This window comes from Morchella sextelata (assembly GCF_020137385.1).
Source record: "Morchella sextelata strain SCLS chromosome Unknown scls_3, whole genome shotgun sequence".
Classification (NCBI taxonomy): domain Eukaryota; kingdom Fungi; phylum Ascomycota; class Pezizomycetes; order Pezizales; family Morchellaceae; genus Morchella; species Morchella sextelata.
The window spans coordinates 2,726,562-2,746,642 of NW_025408618.1; the positions used below are offsets into that span (position 1 = coordinate 2,726,562).

General features: G+C 50.9%; 9 protein-coding genes across 9 annotated transcripts; 7 read left to right on the forward strand and 2 right to left on the reverse strand.

Moving 5' to 3' along the window:
• Positions 1-1,094: 1,094 nt before the first annotated feature.
• Positions 1,095-1,893, forward strand: H6S33_009525 (uncharacterized protein; the record flags this gene model as incomplete). The annotated part of the gene is made up of 3 exons (XM_044840929.1): positions 1,095-1,181; positions 1,264-1,453; positions 1,538-1,893. 3 exons carry the CDS (start codon positions 1,095-1,097, stop codon positions 1,891-1,893), a joined length of 633 nt encoding a protein of 210 aa, XP_044698340.1.
• A 1,539-nt stretch (positions 1,894-3,432) lies between these two features.
• H6S33_009526 (uncharacterized protein) lies at positions 3,433-5,069 on the forward strand (the record flags this gene model as incomplete). The annotated part of the gene is made up of 4 exons (XM_044840931.1): positions 3,433-3,638; positions 3,673-3,965; positions 4,039-4,578; positions 4,648-5,069. The coding sequence occupies 4 exons, from the start codon at positions 3,433-3,435 to the stop codon at positions 5,067-5,069; spliced, it is 1,461 nt and encodes a 486-aa protein (XP_044698341.1).
• Positions 5,070-5,799: 730 nt separating this feature from the next.
• H6S33_009527 (uncharacterized protein) lies at positions 5,800-6,350 on the reverse strand (the record flags this gene model as incomplete). The annotated part of the gene is made up of 4 exons (XM_044840932.1): positions 5,800-5,861; positions 6,072-6,141; positions 6,204-6,263; positions 6,333-6,350. 4 exons carry the CDS (start codon positions 6,348-6,350, stop codon positions 5,800-5,802), a joined length of 210 nt encoding a protein of 69 aa, XP_044698342.1.
• Positions 6,351-7,215: 865 nt separating this feature from the next.
• Positions 7,216-8,337, forward strand: H6S33_009528 (uncharacterized protein; the record flags this gene model as incomplete). Its single annotated transcript, XM_044840933.1, has 4 exons — positions 7,216-7,269; positions 7,341-7,389; positions 7,472-7,734; positions 7,804-8,337. 4 exons carry the CDS (start codon positions 7,216-7,218, stop codon positions 8,335-8,337), a joined length of 900 nt encoding a protein of 299 aa, XP_044698343.1.
• A 922-nt stretch (positions 8,338-9,259) lies between these two features.
• On the forward strand, positions 9,260-10,307 carry H6S33_009529 (uncharacterized protein; the record flags this gene model as incomplete). Its single annotated transcript, XM_044840934.1, has 5 exons — positions 9,260-9,352; positions 9,503-9,597; positions 9,676-9,808; positions 9,865-10,108; positions 10,192-10,307. The coding sequence occupies 5 exons, from the start codon at positions 9,260-9,262 to the stop codon at positions 10,305-10,307; spliced, it is 681 nt and encodes a 226-aa protein (XP_044698344.1).
• Positions 10,308-11,713: 1,406 nt separating this feature from the next.
• On the forward strand, positions 11,714-12,793 carry H6S33_009530 (uncharacterized protein; the record flags this gene model as incomplete). Its single annotated transcript, XM_044840935.1, has 3 exons — positions 11,714-12,040; positions 12,109-12,706; positions 12,771-12,793. The coding sequence occupies 3 exons, from the start codon at positions 11,714-11,716 to the stop codon at positions 12,791-12,793; spliced, it is 948 nt and encodes a 315-aa protein (XP_044698345.1).
• A 1,431-nt stretch (positions 12,794-14,224) lies between these two features.
• Positions 14,225-15,307, forward strand: H6S33_009531 (uncharacterized protein; the record flags this gene model as incomplete). Its single annotated transcript, XM_044840936.1, has 2 exons — positions 14,225-14,755; positions 14,819-15,307. The coding sequence occupies 2 exons, from the start codon at positions 14,225-14,227 to the stop codon at positions 15,305-15,307; spliced, it is 1,020 nt and encodes a 339-aa protein (XP_044698346.1).
• Positions 15,308-16,037: 730 nt separating this feature from the next.
• Positions 16,038-16,610, forward strand: H6S33_009532 (uncharacterized protein; the record flags this gene model as incomplete). The annotated part of the gene is made up of 1 exon (XM_044840937.1): positions 16,038-16,610. One exon carries the CDS (start codon positions 16,038-16,040, stop codon positions 16,608-16,610), a length of 573 nt encoding a protein of 190 aa, XP_044698347.1.
• A 548-nt stretch (positions 16,611-17,158) lies between these two features.
• Positions 17,159-18,854, reverse strand: H6S33_009533 (uncharacterized protein; the record flags this gene model as incomplete). The annotated part of the gene is made up of 4 exons (XM_044840938.1): positions 17,159-17,365; positions 17,435-17,819; positions 17,883-18,233; positions 18,337-18,854. 4 exons carry the CDS (start codon positions 18,852-18,854, stop codon positions 17,159-17,161), a joined length of 1,461 nt encoding a protein of 486 aa, XP_044698348.1.
• Between the last annotated feature and the right edge of the window lie 1,227 nt (positions 18,855-20,081).

Consider the following 20,081-nt stretch of genomic DNA (forward strand, 5'->3'; position numbering starts at 1 on the left):
GGATTCTGGGGCCGGTCTCAGTATTTGCCGCACAAACAAGTGAAGCGGCGAAGATGATTTGACCGTTACTACACTAATATCATGGTGAAAAATCGATGTCTACCGATTTTATTATCTTACCCCAAGCTAAATTAAGGACATAAAAACAAACGACAGAATCCGGCCAAATATTGCGTCGCGTCACAAGATATCACCCGCTTGGCTTTATAGCTATGGTTCGGTCCGCTAATAGATACTAGGAGTAGGTGTTGGTATATATCAAGGCTGAAAAAAATGATACTAAAAGACGCTATTAGCTATATCTGCGCTTGCGGCTTGGGTTTACACAGATCGTCCCCTATCGCTCGCACTTTTGTGTGAGAGGTGTCTGTACAGAACCGCGCCTCTCTATCTTCAATGCTTATCTGAAAGTTCCTGCTAGACTACTAGTATTTCATAATGGAAGATTGGTTGGATATATTCAAGTCGGACAACGACCTAATTGTAGTGAATCGACGGGATATATCATTTGGAACTCGAATGCTACTGTTGGCAACTAGTCATTTAGTTTTGGGAACAAATTATGCTACGTAGATATATGTTTAAATCAATACCCCTTATCTTGCTCAAGGAGGGGCTGTACATCGAACTCTCGATCTTGATAGCTTTAAAGAAAGCTTGATATATCATAGGTCCGGACATATTGCAACAAATAAGCCACGATGTTTGTAAAGCTGGTATTGGGTGGCAGCTCCTTTTCCGGTACATTCCAACTCTATAATAAGGAGAGTGAGAAGTGAAATAATCCACAACTAAGATATTCCTAAAATATGAATTCGAATCACAAGCCATGACTCGGTCCTTTCCTCACAGGGGTACATAAAGTACATGTAGTAATCCAGCCAAGCCCACCCACCCCATCTGCAGCTCCCCACGCAAAATCCCAACAACGCCAAGACGGAAGCCTCCACCCCAGTCGTTGCCACGTCCCAGTTAAAGAGTTCCGACCAGATCGACTCTTGGAAATAAGTCTCAAAATATTCAACCTGCAAAAAAACACCTTCTCCCCCTATCCTATCATATTTCCCTCTCTCTCTCTGTGTTTGCAAACTCCGATGGTTTCGCCTTTGGTCCTTGTCGTTGTGTTGACGGTGGTAACGCATGTTGTGAATACGCTGGGTGCCCAGCAGATCAATAATCTGGTACGTAGCTGCCGCGCGGTGCAGTGCAATGCGAGATGAGCTGTGTTAGAACGGGAAGCTAATTGTTTCTGTGTTGGTATAGTTGTGGTCATTGTACAATTCGCTCCCCTTCAGCAGCTCCAGGGCCGACGTCGCAAACAGGAAAGCCTTGCAGCGCGAGATCCTGCTGCTCCGCGCCCAGCTGCGGGCCACAAGCTCCCAGGACGAGTTTGCGAACTGGGCGAAGCTCTCGCGCGCCCTCGACAAGAAGGTTGCGGAATTTGAGAAGCTGAGTAAGTACATCTAGCTACCAAGCTAGCTGCAGATATATGTGTGAATGTGAAATGGGTGGTGGGCTGACTGTAAGCTCGTCGCAGATACCTCAATCTCGGCTGCGCGCGTTGCGTTCGACTCAAAGACTCGGGTTGTTAGGTGGATCCTCACCTCCGGGCTGCGCTGGTTCGTGCTGTTCTGGTACAACAAGGAGCCGATGTTCTGGATGCCCGAGGGGTGGGTGCCGGGGTATGTCGAGTGGGCGCTGTCGTTCCCCAAGGCGCCCATCGGCAGTGTGTCGATCCAGGTGTGGAGCTTTGCCGTCGGGCAGGTGGTCAACTTGATCTCGGGTATCATCATGCATTTCTTTGCGGTGTTTTCCGACAAGTACGGCAAGACGCCGGTTGCGATGCCGGCGGCGGCGGCGGGCGAGAAAAAGAAGGCCAAGAAGGCCATGTAAAATCGGACACGAGCATCTAAGCTATGAGTTATGGACTTGAGGTTTTTCATCATGTTGTGTTTGTAATCTGGGGATTCCGTTGTGCGCATTAGATCCGGAAAGGCAAATGGTAATAAGGCGTTGTTTGGGCATTGGAGACGATTGCACGTATTTAATTGTATACCTCTTGTAGTCAAGTAGTGATTCTAGTTTCATACGAGATTCCTGTCGCGCAGCTGTTTTGCGAGTTGAGATTCATATCATGAAGCTCTGTAGTAGTCCTTGCTATTGTGCCTTGGTCTGTCCATGTAGTTGTTACTACTTTGTCTGGTCTATCCATGTAGTTACTGCTGCTGCTGCTGCTGCTGCTGTGAATGCCAGTATTTCATTTATTCCAAATTGTTTCCATCCCGGGTAGATGCATGCAACTGATAAAAGGTCAGGACGGAAAATCATTTCGCAAATAGCGGGTACGTATTGACTGATTGGCCAAAAACCTGCCGAAAGAATTAAAGAAAGAAAGGAAGGAAGAAAGGAAACGCAAATATCCATTTACCTACGTCCAAGAGTTTGCTGAAGGGCTGCGGCTGGTAGCCTACCCTACTGGGGAAATGGAAGCTACATTTGTATGCCAATGACCGATTTCCCAGTTATTTCACACGGTACCAGGTTACAAGTACATGTAGCTACAACGATCTTTGCGGTAGTAACACCGGCCGGGCTAACCCCTACTACATGCAGTATATTATATATTATATTGGATCTCATCTCGGGTCAATTAATTACATGTATGTAGTCGTCGCACATGATGGAAGATTCCCGAAGCTGTCAACCCCCATCCTGACAAATATCGGGGCTGTTGACTGATCTTCTGCAAGTGTCTGTCTGTGCTGTTGATATCAAGGGTTCCCCATCTGTACTACCTGGGGTGTTTCCTACGGTTATGTACTAGGAGATACAGTACCGCACCCCAGACAGAATGCACTCCCCCAGTATGCAACTCCCACCAGGGTTAGGGTAGCTAGCCCCACCACCCACCGCCCCGCCGGACGCATCAAAATGGCCGAGAAGTCGGCGAAGAAGCAGTAGTGACATTCCACTCCAGAACGGCGACTGCAGCCGGGGGGAGAGGCCGGGGGAGGCAACTAGGGGTGAGCGTGAGCGTGTGCGCGCGCCCAGACCGGCGGAACGCAGCGATGTTACTGTGCCCGGCGATTTCGTCATCATTCGTGCTCTTACAAATCCGCTTCTGGGGGAAAAAAACCCCACCACGCGAAATACTCATCCCACCACACCCCACACCACCACGAATAGCAGTATCAGAACTGAGCATATCACAATAGTTTGTAGAGAGACAGAGACAGCCCTTCTATAAATACACCCCCCACCCCCGCACTCCCCTTCATAGATACCCCCCTTCCCAATCTTAGAGCACTCCTCCACCGAGCAGTGCACTAACCCACACATACGCCCAAACTGTCAGCCACGCTCCTGCTCAAACGCCTCTCCAACCCGGCGTCAACAAATAGACTATCAGTCCTCTCACGACACTTTTCGGCCATGGCACCCATCGCAAAGCACTACGACTACCTCGTCATCGGTGGCGGCAGCGGTGGTCTCGCGAGTGGCCGCCGCGCCGCAGCGATGTACGGGAAGAAGGTGGGGATTATTGAGAGTGGACGGTTGGGGGGAACGTGTGTCAATGTCGGGTTCGTACTCCAGTCCCCTCAAGCCCTCTTCATCTCTCTGAGAAGTTATGAAGCAGAGTATAAGAATGAATGAATACTAACTCCCCACCAGCTGCGTGCCTAAAAAAGTAATGTGGAACGCCGCAACCATGGCCGAGACGCTGGCCGAGTCGCGCGACTACTGCTTCGACACCGAGGTGAGAGGCTTCGACTGGCCGCGCTTCAAGACGAAGCGCGACGCATACATCAAGCGCCTCAACGGCATCTACGAGCGCAACCTCGGCAACGACGGCGTCGACTACATCCGCGGCCGCGGCCGCTTCCTGTCGCAGAACGAGGTCGAGGTGACGGACGGGAGCGGCGCAAAGACGGTCTATGGCGCGGATAAGATCTTGATCGCTACCGGTACGCATACTGCCCTCTTTCTAAGTTACTGTGGTGATTCTGTGGGCTGATTGAGGATTCCTATGGTGAACAGGCGGATATCCGGTCATCCCGAAGAACGTCCCCGGCGCCGAACTCGGCATCACCTCCGACGGCTTCTTCGAGCTCGAGCAGCAGCCCAAAAAGGTTGTCCTCGTCGGCGCCGGCTATATCGCCGTCGAGCTCGCGGGCATCTTCCAGGCCCTCTCCTCCGAAACCCACCTCATGATCCGCGGCGACACCTTCCTGCGCCAGTTCGACCCCATGATACAGGAGGTTATGACCAAGCACTACGAGGAGGGCATGGGCATGAACATCCACCGCCGCTCGAAGCAGACAAAGGTCGAGAAGGACGAGGCTACCGGAAAGCTCACGATCCACTATGAGGGTATTAATGGCCCCGCGGTCCTGAAGGACGTGGATACGCTGATCTGGGCGATTGGACGCGCCCCAGAGACGGGCGATTTGGCGCTGGATAAGCCCGGTGTGGCGACGACTGAGAAGGGGCATGTCATTGCCGATGACTTCCAGAATACGAATGTGCCGAATATCTACTCGCTCGGCGATGTATCGGGGAAGATGGAATTGACACCTGGTTAGCCTCCCCCGCCCCCCCTCCTCCTTATATAGTACCCCAAGCAGACCAGCTAACACATGCACACAGTGGCCATCGCCGCCGGCCGCCGCCTCGCCGACCGTCTCTTCGGCGGGCCCAAATTCGCCACGGCCAAGCTGGACTACACCAACGTCCCCTCGGTGGTGTTCGCGCACCCCGAGATCGGCACCATCGGTCTCAACGAGCCCGAAGCACGCAAGAAGTACGGCGACGCAAACATCAAAGTCTACAAGACGTCCTTCACGGCCATGTACTACGCCATGCTCGAGCACAAGGGGCCCACGTCGTACAAGCTCATCTGCGAGGGCGAGAACGAGCGCGTCGTCGGCCTGCACATCATCGGGCTGGGCAGCGCCGAGATGCTGCAGGGCTTCGGCGTCGCCGTCAAGATGGGCGCGACCAAGGCGGACTTTGATGCGTGTGTGGCGATACATCCGACGAGTGCGGAGGAGCTGGTGACGTTGAGGTAGGGGGGTTAGATTAGAGCGTGGTGCTGTAGGTTAGAGGAGTAGGTAGAGGTAGAGTGTGAATTGAAATACACTATTTGATATCATTGATAGTGCCCTGGTGTTGGTTGGTATAAATTGTGGGTTTATGAGTTGGAGATAGGTGTTTGGTGTTGATATTGTACAAAAGCTGGTATGGGATCGAGGCCAATCCCAATCCCCGGCGTGGTAGAAGAGTGCTAAGCTACGATCTGATCCCAGCTACGCATTAGCGGGCGATCATTGACCGAGTGATAATCCAAGTACTTGAACCTCGGGGTTTTGAAGATAATCAATAATCAATTGAGAAAACTCTAGATGCATCCTCGGCCTCAGGTTTTTAAAGATAACGAATAATCGATTGACACAACTCTGGATATATCCCTCAGGCACCCAAAAAGACCAAAAACCAGAGCATAGCTAGCGTACAATAGAAAAAAACAGCTGACCCTAGCTAGCTAGCCCAGGCTTTATAACAGCGCCTACTTCTATATAATAAACAAAAGGAATATTTCTCCAGACTGAATTTTAAAAAACTATGTCAAATCGATGCTGGTAACAAAAAAAACTAAAAACCAAAGCGCTCTTCCCCCATCGTCATCATATACTTGTAAAAGGGAACCCTCCCTAGCTAGCTAGTAACCTAGCAGCCAGTTACTCCGTATTCCCTTATTGCTCGAATTGCCCGTATGTGTGTGTGTGGAGGGGGCCGGGGCTATTTTCCGCCGCCACTACTCGAGCCTGCTTTTGCGGCTTCTGCTTTTCTCTTTGCTTCGGCTGTGGTGAAGAGCGGTGGGTCAGTATTTTGCGCCGGAAGTATTTTTACATCTTTGGTAGTTTGTAGTATTTTTTAGCTCATCAAAGAGGGGGGCGGGGGGAAGAGGAGGGGGGGAGAGGCCAGGGCCTGCCTGGCTTTGGAGGTCGTGATGTTGGTGCTGGTGTTGGTGTTGGTGGTTTTGGTTGTGAATTTTTTCTATCTATAATTACCTTCTTGCTGCTTCTGACGCATGATCTGCGCGACCTGCTCTTTGTCGCGCTGCATTTCAGAGCCCGTTTTCTGTGCGAGATTATTAGCTTCCTCTTCTTGGATCAATCTTCTGGGGGGAGATAGAAGCGTACAGCGTTCTTGCTCTTCTGGGACGAGGCGGCCTTCTGCGCCTTCAAGCGATCGCGTTCACGCTGTCGCACCACACAACACCCGTCAGTATCAACACCTCTAATCTAATCAATCCGGGGATGCCCTCGTACCTGGTTTCCACGGGTCATGTCTGCTGTTGATGGGGGATGCTCTGTAATGAAGTCTTGTCGGAGGGAGGGAGGGAGGTATCGCAGGTTTCTGTGCGAGCGGTTTGGTGAGGAGGAGAGAAAGAAGAGAAGAAAGAAGGCGTGGGAGAAGGAAGAAGAACCCGGGGGACGCTCACCAAAAGGGGATTTTGCCAGGTGGGCAGTGTTGGGCGCGGGGGGGTTAGGGTTGGGTTGCGAGGAGGCTCAGCCTCAAAATTCAATCCAGGCCGGGCGCCGGGTTCACCGATCGTGGCTCGCTAATCTGTGTCACGTGCTGCCGATTCGTTACCGGGTCGAGCGGAGAGAGGCCGATAGTAGTGCACTTTGGTGCGATTGGCAGTGGGGAGTGTGGGTGCCAATGATTGCCTGGGTGGTTTTGGGTGCTCGCCCGGTGCTGGGAAGAACGTACGGGAATAGAATGGAGAGAATGCGTTTGTTTGGCACGAAGCGGGCAAAGTGTCAATAGAATCATTGACACCCAGGTACACACCCGTGCCTTTGACAATACAGCGTCGTACAAGATAATATGTCCACCGCACCGTGATTGATCCATTGAATTCCACCGCTGCGTCTGATGTCTACATCCAAGTCTACAGACACTTCCAGCTCCTCTGTCCAACGCTAACCCATCTCTAATCATTTGTTCTACGGATACGAACCCTCTCAATAAATCTTGATCTTCCCTTCACGCTAGCTAGTCTCAGTCTCTTTTTTCGTTACTTTCCGATACTCTCTAAACTAACCACAGTTCTACACCCCCGTCTTCTAGTTCCTGGGAATGGCACGACACTCCAGAGGCTTTGTGGCCCTGAATGTTATCCGCGGCTTAAGTGTAGTAGCTCTGTGCATGGCTATAATAGCAGCCATTACACATCTGGTCAAGAGCTTCATCCAATCAAAGGTACGAGAGAAACATATTCCCACTACCCTGTTTACTTCGCCGAACTTTTTGCTGAATTCTCCGTGCTGTAGTATTTCCTATTTGACGTCCTAAACAACCTTATCCTCGCTCTCTTCTGCTGTAAGTACCTGCCTGCCGGCCCCAACTCACGCCCGGGCTGCGCATGCCAGTTTGCTAACAAGCGATATACCGCCCCCCAAAGTATTCCTCCTAATCTCAGAAACCCCCCTCCTGAGCATCTACTACAAGCGCCGCTGGCCCCTCTTCGGCCCCGACTCATCTCTCGTCAGCATCGGCGTCGCAGAAGTCATCGTCGGCTTCCAGCTCCTCGGCATGGTCAACGACCAGCCCCATGAGCACGGCGAGAAAAAAGACGAACCCGCCGCCGTCCTCATCTCCTTCGACAAGATCCTCATGGCCTCCGGCTCCCTCGTCTGTGCCACCGGCGCAATAGTCTTCATTGCCGTAGATATCCCCCTCTCTCCGTGCTCTCGTTGCTGACATGATATTAACAACTCGGCGGTATTGTGGTAGAACTTTGTGTTCTGCAACTCCCAGACCCACACAACGGCGCGCACCATCCGCACATTCTCAAAGAAGGCCAAAGAAGCGCGCAAGCCCGCCACACTGGACCGCGTCACCGTCGACGGGGAACCCAGTATCGAGCGTCCCCAGCGCACGTTTTCCAAGGCATCGCGGGTTGCGCCAGCTGGTCACGAGCTCGAGAGGGAGCCGTCAGTACAGAATGTCGAGATGGTTAGTAGGAGGCCTTCGGTAGCATCTAGTGGTAGAGGTGCGTTTCCGTATGCTACTGCGTTTATGCCACCGCCACGACCACCACCGCCGAATGAGGAGAGTAGGGCGAGTTGGGTGGAGGGCTCGGAGGAGGCGTTCTCGCAGTCGCAGTATACGGAGGTGAGGCCGACGCCGCCACCGGCGACGGCGAAGTATGGTGTGCAAGGGAATCCGTATGAGTCTTCGGAGGCGGGAGAGTCGAGTTATTCGTCGAAGCCGTCGCCGTCGGAGTATAAGGTGAAGGGGAATCCGTATGCGAGGATTGAGGAGTAGGTGCTCGATATCCTCACCCCTCTCTCCATGAGCGGGTTTCCGAATTTTTTATCTGGAGTTTTTGTAGCATAGGCTAGGGACATGACTTTTTGGGGCCATTATTATTAGCAAGTGCCCTTGGGTTCTGGGCGGTATCGTTATCTTTCCATAGAATAATGGAGATGTGCTTTTCTTGTTTCAGCCAAAGTATACATGCATGCTCGTGAATTGGAGGATATTTCAGTGCGCAACAAAAGTAGTTTTAAAATATGTTTTTATTATTTTTTTAGTTCTAAATTTTTTTAATTTTTTTTTTTTTTTTTAGGAAGCTGAAGGGAATCAAAAAAAAAAATACCAACAGAATGAGATTAGATATGTTCCTCTTAATTCGAGGCAACGGTCCACACAGTAAAACCGCTTAAACCGCCGCCAGATACTAAAGAGACCTTCCTCCCTCTCTTGCGAGGGGAAGTAAGGCGCTGATTCTAGGCTCAAAAAAACTTTTTGACTTCAACGACCATGGAGAAAAGGCACGTCAAAGCTTCGAAAGTGCCAGTATTGAAATAGAAGGGGAATTGGAAGCGGAGAGAGGGGAGTGAAACTGGGTCTAAAAAGTGATTGATTATTGAATTGGATTGATGTACATGATGCTGCTGCAATGTTAATGGGGAAAAAAGAGTTGACGTCGAAGTTGACGTTGAAGTTGACGTCTTGAGCGGAGAAAAAAATTCGTTTCCTGTGCGTTTTAAAGTAAATTTCACGTGATACTTGGCGCTAGGAACATTTGGCCGCTGCGCTTGGCGGAAGAGGCTCTGTCGGCCTTAGTTACAAGCAGTTAGCTTTACGCGTTTCCCTGGCGGCATTCGAGAGCTTGGTACTTGCAAATTGCAACCACTCTCACTCACAGCTTCAGCAAACTTTCATACAGCTCCAACAAATACCAATGGATACCTCGGAGAATCTGCTCACGCACGAGGAGATCTGGGACGACTCAACACTGGTCAATGCCTGGGATGAGGCTCTGAATGAATATAAGGTTGGTTGGTACCTGAGCGTTTTCTTCTTCTTTTACGCGGATTTGGATTTGGATTTGGATTTGGATTTGCACTTTCGCGCTGAGCTTCAGATATAGTATCTAGGCGGGTTATCAAACAGGGTGGGTAGCTAACCATGGGCATGCTATTAGAAATACCACAGTATCGATGCTACAGGGGAGAACAAAGCAAAGATCCTGCGCGAAGCAGAGGAGGCAGAAATGCAGGACGCGCCGAGCATGAACCGGTAAGAAGCCGCCTGCCCAACATTACAACCTATTGACATGGAGGGCTATTGCTAAGGATTTGTTGTGTTTGCTACCAGGGAAGTCATTGAGTACCAGCCCTCGATCGAGGATATAGAGGACGACGCAATGGAGCACGAGGAGGCTGCTGCGCCCCACGTTAAGGTTGAGGTTGAAACAGCCGGACAGCAGGATCAGGGAAACCATGAGCAGGTATGTATAATGACAGCCAGATGATTCAGAGCAGAACAGGGAGCTGACAATATCAGGTCTCAGATACCATTACCAAGAGCACGGATGACCAGCGACCCCCCACCACCACCGCAACGACCGCCCAAGAAAAGAGTCCTACCGCCCAGGAACAGGATGCTGCCGCCCAGGAACTGAGTGCCGCTGCCCAAGCCCAGAGCGAGGCACACGCACGAATACAAAGCCATCTGGATGCGCAAGCAGCTCTCCAATCAGCGCCACCACCGTTTCCGATGAAGTCTCCGGGCGATATGAAGGGCCAGGGTGAGTGTCTTGGTTTTTTCTTTTTCTTCCCGCTCCGACTATTACGTGTGGTTGCGTAGTCGCTGATAAGGTGAGACATGTAGATAACGAGGCGTTGAGGAATCTAATGATGTCCTGGTACTTTGCCGGTTACTACACGGGATTGTACGAAGGGCAGCAGCAGGCACAGCAGCAGCAGAATGGGGGTCAACAGCCATAAGAGGCAGATTCGTCATAGGTAGGTAGGTAGGGCATCTAATAATTGATAAGTATTACTTTCTCCCTATTCGGGCTCCGTTTCCAAATCATCTCGGGAAAGCGGAATAGAGCACAAAGCACAAAGCACGGGAAAGGATTTTAAGGAGGGAATAATTGTACCACACCCGTATTTAAGTAATTCCCGGGGCCACATAGTAACAGGGTTAGTTTTTGAATCTCAACAACCACCGCATTTCTATGGAAAAGGCTATCGATGTAGGTAAAATATACCCTGCTTTATTCATACAAATTTCTAGAGAAGTCTAGTAACGTTGTATGAAGTTGTCCTCAATAATGCATACCAATCTGTGTTTTATTACTCAGAGAAACTGTTCAGGTAACTAGTCTTCTAGTTAACTCCAAATTGGCCGATATACAGTCTATATTTGTTATTTGGATAGTTCTGGGTTAATTCAATCAGCCAGAACTGAGAGGATATTCTCTGTAGTGTTGTTTCATGCAAGTATTAGACACTGCCAAAAGCAAAGGGTAAAGTCGATACAAAGCAAAGATTCTTCTGAGGTACAGCCGCGGATGTACCAGGGTGAAATCACAAATACTTGAAAGACGGTGATGAACCCAGCCCCAACATGTCTACCTTCTCGCTAGAGTTAAGCTCCCAGGGGCACGAGACGGGTCATGTAGGGCTCAGGAGAGAGAAACGCAGGAACATTCCCAGAAAGCGATCCCCGAGATCTGTGGTTGCGAGGGGACCAGGGACCACAACCCTGTTAGCGCCCAACTCAAACGCAGTCAAGCTTTCTGATACACGCCCCCAGACGCCCCCAGACACCAACAAGACGTCGCTCCTGATACGCGGGCCCTGACCCCACCACAACCGAGGCGCCGCTACTCTGTTTATAGAAATTTATAGAACTCCAACGGCCATATTTGGTAACTGTGCTTGGTGAAAACAGCCAGCTACTGGTTCGGGCATTTGCAACAGATCTCTAAATGGAGAGTTCCTTGCAGGGAAGGAAAAAAACATTGTTGCATCTGAAAGAAGGCCTAGGTACTGTCCGCATGTGGGTGACATCTCGTGTGCCCACATAATACTCCATACGGGGCTGCAGAGTTTGGAAGCTGTGAATATAAACATAAAGCTCTCTGTCACCCCTTCGGTTTTCTCTTTCCTTCTTACTTTACTTACTCCTCATCCTACTTGCACTCTTTCTTTCCTGGGCCGAGTCGTTTCCTTCTTTGCGTCTTTTATTTGCCTTTCTCTTTATTGTACTCTTTGCGAGTCGGGACTCGATATCTTTATCTTATATTCCTCATCTTCCTACTCCTTTGCCCCACGTACTGCTTCCCCCGCTGAGCGGTCCTACTCCATCCATAAAGTAATTTCCTGATACCAAAAAGCCCAATATGAGATTCACCACAGCCCTCCTGGTCTCCTCCGCCGCCGGCATATCTCTAGCGGCACACCCAGTAGTAGAAGCCGTCACATTCGCCTGGGTCTCACCCGCCGAAACGACTGTCGTCCCAGCCATGGTGATGAGCTCATCCAGCAGCTCGGCCATGATGCACGTTGCCAGTACAAGTAGTGCCGCAGCAGCAATGGTGCACACAGCAATGACAAGCTCTGCAATGGCCGCCGAGGCCACGAGTGCTGCTGCTATGACTACGGCTATGGGTGGATATACAGCTTCCATGGCTGCGCCAGCAGCTTCAGGTGGGCCAGCAACACACACTGTAAGTAGCTATGCATATGCGTGACCCTTTCCTAATACCTGAGAAACGATCATTGACCCTTCCCACAGGTTACTGTCGGCGGCACCGCAGGCTTAGTCTATGCGCCCAGCCAGATCATGGCAGCGGTAAACGACGTGGTCCAGTTTGTGTTTATGTCGCAGAACCACACAGTCACAGAATCGACCTTTGCCCTGCCCTGCAATAAGAAGGCGGCCGACGCACCCGACTCGGGCTTCATGGCGAACCCAAACAACACCATCGTCCCCGCCCCAACATGGGAGTACACCGTGACGGGCACGGAGCCGACATGGTGGTACTGCAAGCAGCGGACGGGCACGCATTGCGGGAAGGGAATGGTGTTTGCCATTAATCCGACAGTGGAGAAGTCGTTCGACACCTTCAAGGCTGCGGCCATCATGCTGAACGGGACTGCCGCAACGACGACCGGGAGTGCCACTGCTGCTGAGACAACTGCCGTAGGAACAGTTACGTTGATTGCTTCGACGAGCCAGCTGACGGATGCGGTGGCGACGGCCACGGGGGGTGCTGCTGCGCCGATCCAGACGGGGTGGAATGAGGGTGGTGCTTCGTGCCAGTGCGCGTGCTTTTGTGGGGTTGCGGCGTTCCCGCAGGGGGATGGGATTGGGGCCTATGGTGGTTATGGAGGTATTTCATCTCGTTGATCGAGTGGTGGTTGATTGTGTATCATAGCTGATTTCGTCCGGTGTAGGCTCTCTTCCGGCTCCTTGGTAGATGGTGGCTTGCTTCCTCTGCTGCTAGCTAGCTAGCTCACGTTTTTTTCCTTTGTCTTTTTCGTATCAAGACCTTCTTTGCATTTGATTATGGGCAAGACCCTTATAAAATCTAATTCTGCTTTTTATTATTATTTTGGGACGGGCTTCTCGAAAACCTTGTCACACTGCCAGTTAGTTTAATCCTTCTTACCCGGGCCCTCTTATCACCATCCTCTTTATCCACCTCCTTATTCTTCTTCTTATCCCTCTTCTTGTGCGGCTTCTTGAGAATTGTGTACTCGTTGTGTATATATATTCCTTGGGAAGCTTTTTTTTTTTTTTACTTGGTTTTCTTATAATTGGGTCACGGTCGTGGGGAGGATAGATATGCTGGTTCGTATATAGCTAGTTTGTTTGGTGTGTGTGGGCGTGTTTAGACAATAAAATTGAAATGCTGTGGACCTTCTAAGTGTGCTCTCCATTGCTGCGATAGTTTCCCAAATCAATGGGATACGCAAAAGATTATCACCTATTCACCTATCTAGGCCTCGCCATTACAATCTACTTTATTGTGTAGTTCTATAACCAATTAGAACCTTTCTTGGGAGATCGGCCATGATTGAAGATTCCGCCGCGGCGAGGTAGGATTTCTTTACCGGAACACTCGATATCCAACGAAATATCATGACTTTGATCAACACCATATTAACACACACATAGCAGGCGCATTTTTGGCGAATAGTAAGATCACAAACCCACACGCCCCCCCCCCCCCCCCGGGAGCCAACCACTCACCAATTCTTACGATCTTGGGAACAGTTAGTACATACAGGTAGTACTGTGAACTCATGCTTAGTATTAAGGTATTCACTTCATATCTGCTATAGCAAGCTCTCCTTCCGCCGCGGCCGAATCTTCGATCATGGCCGATCTTCCAATATGGCCTAGAACAGCAGTATTATCAATAGATACGCATGTCCTAGAATATAGCACTTATTATGATTGACCATTCAAACCAGCCTACTCACACATGCCAATGAAAACCATGATATCCCAAATTTAGATAACACGCCAAAGGAGAATATTTCAACACAAATATTACACCTGCATGAATTAATAATTACAATCCCCTGTTGCTGCGACAAGAATCCGTCTTCACTCCTATCTGCATGCGCCTGTAGATAGAAGGGCCGATCAATACTTCTTTAGATAGCTATTATTTGGAATACGTTTTGGAAGCCACACTCCCGACACCGCATACCAACTCCAGTTTAGGATCAATATTAACATAAATATTGAAACCCGGGGCCGACGAGACGCACTCGAAACCGGGCAAACAGGGCTGCAACAAGTCTTGGCAACGCCTCCCAACCGCACCGGCAGCTCCCCCCAGCTCGAAGCTCAAAGCACAACATATCACAGCTACCAGAAGCCCACACACCCCCGAAACATGGCATCCCCCGACCCCTCCCCCGCCTCCGAACTCACCGCCTTCTTCCGCGCCCACCGCTACACCCCCGTCTCCATCGAGTTCCACCCGCCCCACACCCCCCTCCTCACCTCCGGCCCCCACATCGCCATCCCCAAGACCCACCTCCTCGCCGCCTTCCCCCCTGCCTTCCACACCTTCAGCACGCTCCACCCCGCCACGCCCTGGAGCGCGTCCGACGCCCGCGCCCTCCTCGATGCCACCCTGATCCTGATCCTCGTGGCCGCCGAACACACCACGGCCGTCAACACGCGGCGGCGCATCTTGCAGCTGGGGTTGGGCGAGGATGTGGTGACGCCGCGGGAGGAGATGGCGCTGCTGCAGGGCGTGCTGACGAGCCATCTCGCGAAGCATAACAAGTCGCCGAGTCTGTGGGGGTATCGGCGGTGGATTGTGGAGCGCTGTGGGGTGGGGGTGCTGGGCGCGGGTGGGTTGGAGGGGGAGCTGGAGGTGGTGAGGAGGAGTGGGGAGGCGCATCCGAGGAACTATTATGTGAGGAATACTCAACCACCCCTTTCTCTAGGGGAAAATGGGTTGCTGAAGGGGTAGGGTTAGGCTTGGAACTATGCGCGGTTTATCGTCGACAAGTTCTACGGCGGTGATTATGGGGGGGATGCTGTTCCACCCCCGCCGCCGCTGCGGGAGTTGGTGGAGAGCCATGCGGTACTGTGTAGGACGCATGTGTCGGATACTAGCTTCTGGTCCTTCCTGCTGTTCTTGTTCTGGAGAGCGCGGGAATCGTCGTCGCCCAGTGATGATTGTGGATATATATTCAGCATCACGAAGGACGCGGCAATCTATGCGCATGATATGGCCAGAGGGCATGAGAGCGTGTGGATATTTATACGGACAGTCATTGTTGACGAAAAGCTACAGCTGAAAGAAGCTGAATGGCAAGAGTTGATCGAGATGGTGGAAGGCTGGGTACAAGAGGCAGAGACTGCCAGTAATGTAGATGAAGAGCTGGTACTTGAGAAGAAGGCCCTGCGGTGGATATCGAGAAGATCCGTTACCTCAGAGACTCCACTGGCAGCAGAGACGTAATTAGTTATCAATATCTAGAATTGTTGTTATATCCAGAATTTCTGTTAGTACAGTGGAGTCCCGATAGTAGCATTCTCGATAATAGCATATCCTCGATTGTAGCATATAGTTGGGCAATCCCAAACGAGTCGGTACGGGCAAATTTGTTCTCGATACAAGCATATTCTCGATAGTAGCACACGAAAATCCGTTCCCGACCATATGCTACTATCGAGACTCCACTGTAGTGCCCAAATGGCTGGCTATCAGTAGATAAGACACCGAGTGATAATCCATGATGCGAGACTTGGCCCAAGCACCTGCGGCCAGAAATGGCGTTGCGCAGGTCACTTCCCTTTCCACACGCGCGGTGACACACACGGTACGCGGTAACACACACACACCTTTCGTGTGTGATATCATGCGCAGCCCAAACGCCCTCTCCCACAGCCAATGAAACACTCCCTCTCTGCATAATATACAGCATAATATCCAACCAACACAGCAGGACAGTACGAGCCCTAGGAATTCTGACAGCTGCACAATGTCTCACTCCTCACGCCTACAAAGAGGAGGAGGAGCAGGAGGAGGGGAAACCCCAACCCGCCGCGCCCTCTTCCCACCCACCCAGCAGCTCTCCCGCTCCCACTCCACCACTACCACGTCCGCCCTCTCCCCTCCGCACCTGCCCTCCCCCTCTCGCACCCGCCAATTCTTCTCCACCCCGCCCTCCCCGTCCACCTCCACCCCAATGCCGCCACCCACCACCAACACCAACCCCAACCCCAACGCCGCAGCAGCAACAGCAGCACCTACAGTAGCAGTAGCAGCAACAACAGCCCACGAAAAGATGTGGCACGAGATGCAACAAAAGCTCGAAGAAGTGTCTCTCTCCGGCGACCACGTCTTCGGCAGCACACACTCAAAGTCCCTCGCCAGCCTGCGCACCGCCCAGGTCGAGCTCGCCCAGGCCTGGATGCGCAGTGAGGAGGACGACCTCGACAACAAGCACACCGTGTTTGGCCGTCAAGCCTTTGCCCCCGCCGCTGCTGGCCCCGCTGGTGCTGGTGCTGGTGCTGGTGCTGGTGCTGGTGCTGGTGCGTCCTCGTCCGCCGCGACCGTGCAGGAGCAGGACGAGGACCTGCTGCTGGCCGGGGAGCGCAGGAGGGCGAATGATGCCCACTTCACGAGGGTGGCCATGAGTGTGGTTGATGTGACGAGGCGGCTGGAGAATGTGGCGAGGGCTATGGCGGGCGTGGAGCTGGAGAGTAGGGGCATTTGGGCCGGGAGTAGTGAGTCGGATGGGAGCTCGCTGCTGGGTTGAGTTTGGGGATTGTAGATATTGGTCGTTTTTCCTTTTGCTTCTTTTCGTTTTTTTTTTTTTTTTTTTTTTTTCTTTTATGGAGTTTGGGTGAAGCTTCAAGAGCCTCTTACTTCTTCATGAGCTTATTTTTTGTTATACACATTTACATAATAGGGCATTCACAGGACTAGACAGGACCGATGGCATAGAGCAAAGCAGAGCATTGATGCGAATTGCCCGGCATTGGGCCTTTAATGATTGACATAGCTAGTAAACTCTCCTCCCATGGACCACCCTCCTCCCGTTCGTTCGTTCGCATATAGTTTTTTCAGCATCGCGCCGCGTCCACCAGACATTAAACCAATAAGTCATACTGCATGACATCTAAATATAACACCGATCCACAAACTAATGAGAGAGAAAGATATGAAACGTAAATCAAGAAAGAAGATGAAAATTGGAACGGCAAGTCTTTGATTTGGATAACATGCCGACATCTGTTGCTAATAGAGAGAAAAGTAAACTAAAGCCAGAAATAAATAAAAAGACACGCAAACACGCTGACTCCCTTATGGACTGGTTTTCCGGATGACTGGCGTCTCCGTAGTCTTGTTTCCGCTTGTCACGGCCTCGTCCGCTCCGGCGTTAATGTCGTTCTGGATACTGGCCTGTAACCTCTTCTCTTGCCCCTCCTTGGGAGGACTCTGCGCATCCTCGTCGTCAGATGAAGCTTCCGACTGAGCCATGGAGCCACGTGGGGTCTGTCTTGCACGCATCTAATCGGATTTCATTAATCTCAAATCTCATCTGAATATATTTCCGCCAGGGATCAATTATCCACTCACCCAAGATCTAACTCCACCGATGAGACCTAGCGAATATCCATTCGCAAACTCAGTGTGCGGCGATTGTGGCCTGGAAGGCGGTTCCAAATGTGAAAGGTGGCTCTTCTCGCCGCCCATATCCCTATTTGATCCGCCTGATCCACCATATGTCCCAAAGAGATAGGGCGAAGACGACCTGGGAGAGGCAGGCGCCCAATAGTTTCGGAATTCGTCCCGAAGCTCTCGCCCGGTCGTGGACCAGTTGTTTTTGATGGTTTCACGCAGCTCAGTGACGTGGCGCTTGAGATCGAGCTCGTTCTTCTTGAGCCAAGAGACATTGAGCTCTTGACGGCTAGTGCCCCGCTTGAGCTGTCGAATGATATACTTCTCGTAATCACGCACGATCCTATCATTACCGCGTCAGCACTCTACCGAAGATCGGATAATCAATTGCGCCGGTATATCTCACTTTGTAATGATGTAGGTAGTCGAGATACCCTCTGTCCGTTGGGTCACGAGGAATTTGCCGGCTTCTTTGCAGGGGCGGTAAATGTCATCGGAATCCGCACTTGCATACGGCTCATCGTCGTGTGCGACATAATCGATCGAGTGCTCGTCCAAGAACTCAGGGGAAACAATCCATGGCGCGTTCTCGATGACCTCGTCCACCCATTTGCAATGGCGAAGCGTCTCTGCTCTCTCTTGGTCTGTAAGAACCGTGAGTCCCTTGCGCTTGTGGGTTTCCGTGTCGTTAGGGATTCCAACAAGAAGATAAGTATTTGGGAATGCCTTCTTCGCTTGTTCGAGCTGTCGCATGTGCCTGGGCGCCCAATGACCTGTGTTAGAAACTTTTCTTTTTCCACTTTTCTTCCACATGCCCGAATAAACGGTAAGCACAACGGGAACCCAAGTATAAAACTCACCCAAGATGGAATAGGTCGAATACTCCATCAGCATACACCCTCACCGGCCTATCAGTGGGAGGAGGATTCATGGAATACCCCGCGGGAGCCAATGTACCTCCCTTCTCTGGCGGTGCCATAGGTGGGGGAGCAGGTGGCCCGTCCACACTCCCAGTGCTACTGGAACTTGCGCTCGAGTTTGTCCTCGTACCACTCAATGGGCGTCTCCCATCTCTGACACGGCCCTGGATGGCGCTGCTGGCTTCCGTAGTCGACGATTTATCACCTTCGTCAACATCATTATGGTCCAGCGAATGCCTCTTAGCTCGCTTCGCCGGGTGGCCGCCCGCGACTGAATCTGCCCCCGGAGCGCCAACTCCAGCTGTAGGAGCAGAATCGTAGGAGAGCTCTGCATCGGCCTCTTCGCCTGAGGTTGGCTGCTGATTTGAAGGGTTTCCCTCCATGGAAAGACGATTGTCGGAGGTTCTTGAGTTTAACCTCTTGCGCTTATTAACAATTGAACTCGATGAGAACGACATGACTGCTTTGGATGTTGCTGAGTTTGAGAGTAACAGGGAAATTTTTTATAATAGAGATCAAAGAAAAATAGAAGGTGGTTGGAAAGTCTGTTATTTTTTTTCAAGCCGGGAGATCCAAAGAGTCGGGTCTAAGTTCTTTCTTGGAAGTCAACCTCCTTTTTTTGAACCTTTTTTATTTTATTTTATTTTTCCTCAACTCTGTCTTTCTTGTTATCGGGATTCGGAAGCGGAAGCAGGGTCTTTGGTGAGAGAGGGAAAGGGGTGGTGGTTCACGTCAACATTCGACGGAGGTTTTGTTGGCGAAAACCTGGCGTAGAGATCAGCACAACAGCCTTTTCGTGATGTTGCTTGTGATAATGCGTTATGGTAAGAGTTTAGAGGCACGAATTGAATGGGGGCCGAAAAGATGAGGCCAAAACTTGATTTAAAAAGGATTGGACAAGAGAAGGAGGCTTGCCGGTGTGGAAGCTATATGTGTACTCTACCAGTAAAACGTGTTGAAGCTCCTGTTCTTACAGGTTGATTTGATCGGTTGATAGATGGAAGGTTTCAGAGGGTCCTCAGACATGCAACTCTCCTTCTTCTCTATCTCTATCTTTACTAGTAGTACTCTGGCATCACCAACACCACCTCCTCCTTCTTTAAGTTAAGCTGTCTGTTCCGCTTCTCCTCGGTCCACGCTTACTCCGACTGTAACTTCTTTCTTTCATTTGGTGGGGATTTGACGTGACACTAACCGAGCAGAAACGGCGAGGTGAGGCTGGTAAGATGCATCCGTCATCGTTTTGGCACAGCCACAACGCCCCAACCATAAAATGCACCCTAGCCCTAACAGGTTCTAGAAATAAGATTGGAATGCCCAACAGTTTTTACCCGCTGTCAAAAAAAGATGTTTAACCCGGTGCCTAAAACAAGTTTCTTGTTTTAACTGTTTGAACAGAGAGTAGCAGATAATACAAGCATATACGTATATACGCGTATGCTACGGCAAATACATCATGATTGATTTCAGTTGATTTCGGTTTGCCTTCTAAGCTTACTGTATTTGTCTATCATACAGGTTCTACCAATGCAGGCAGCTTCATAAAGCTTGTATATACATGCGTGTGCGGATATGTAATTATTACAATAAATCGATATATGCCATCCCTTTTCGCCGTGACTCCCAACACGCTATGTATAGCCACTTTAACAATTATAAAACAAAACAGATGAAGGCAAAATAAC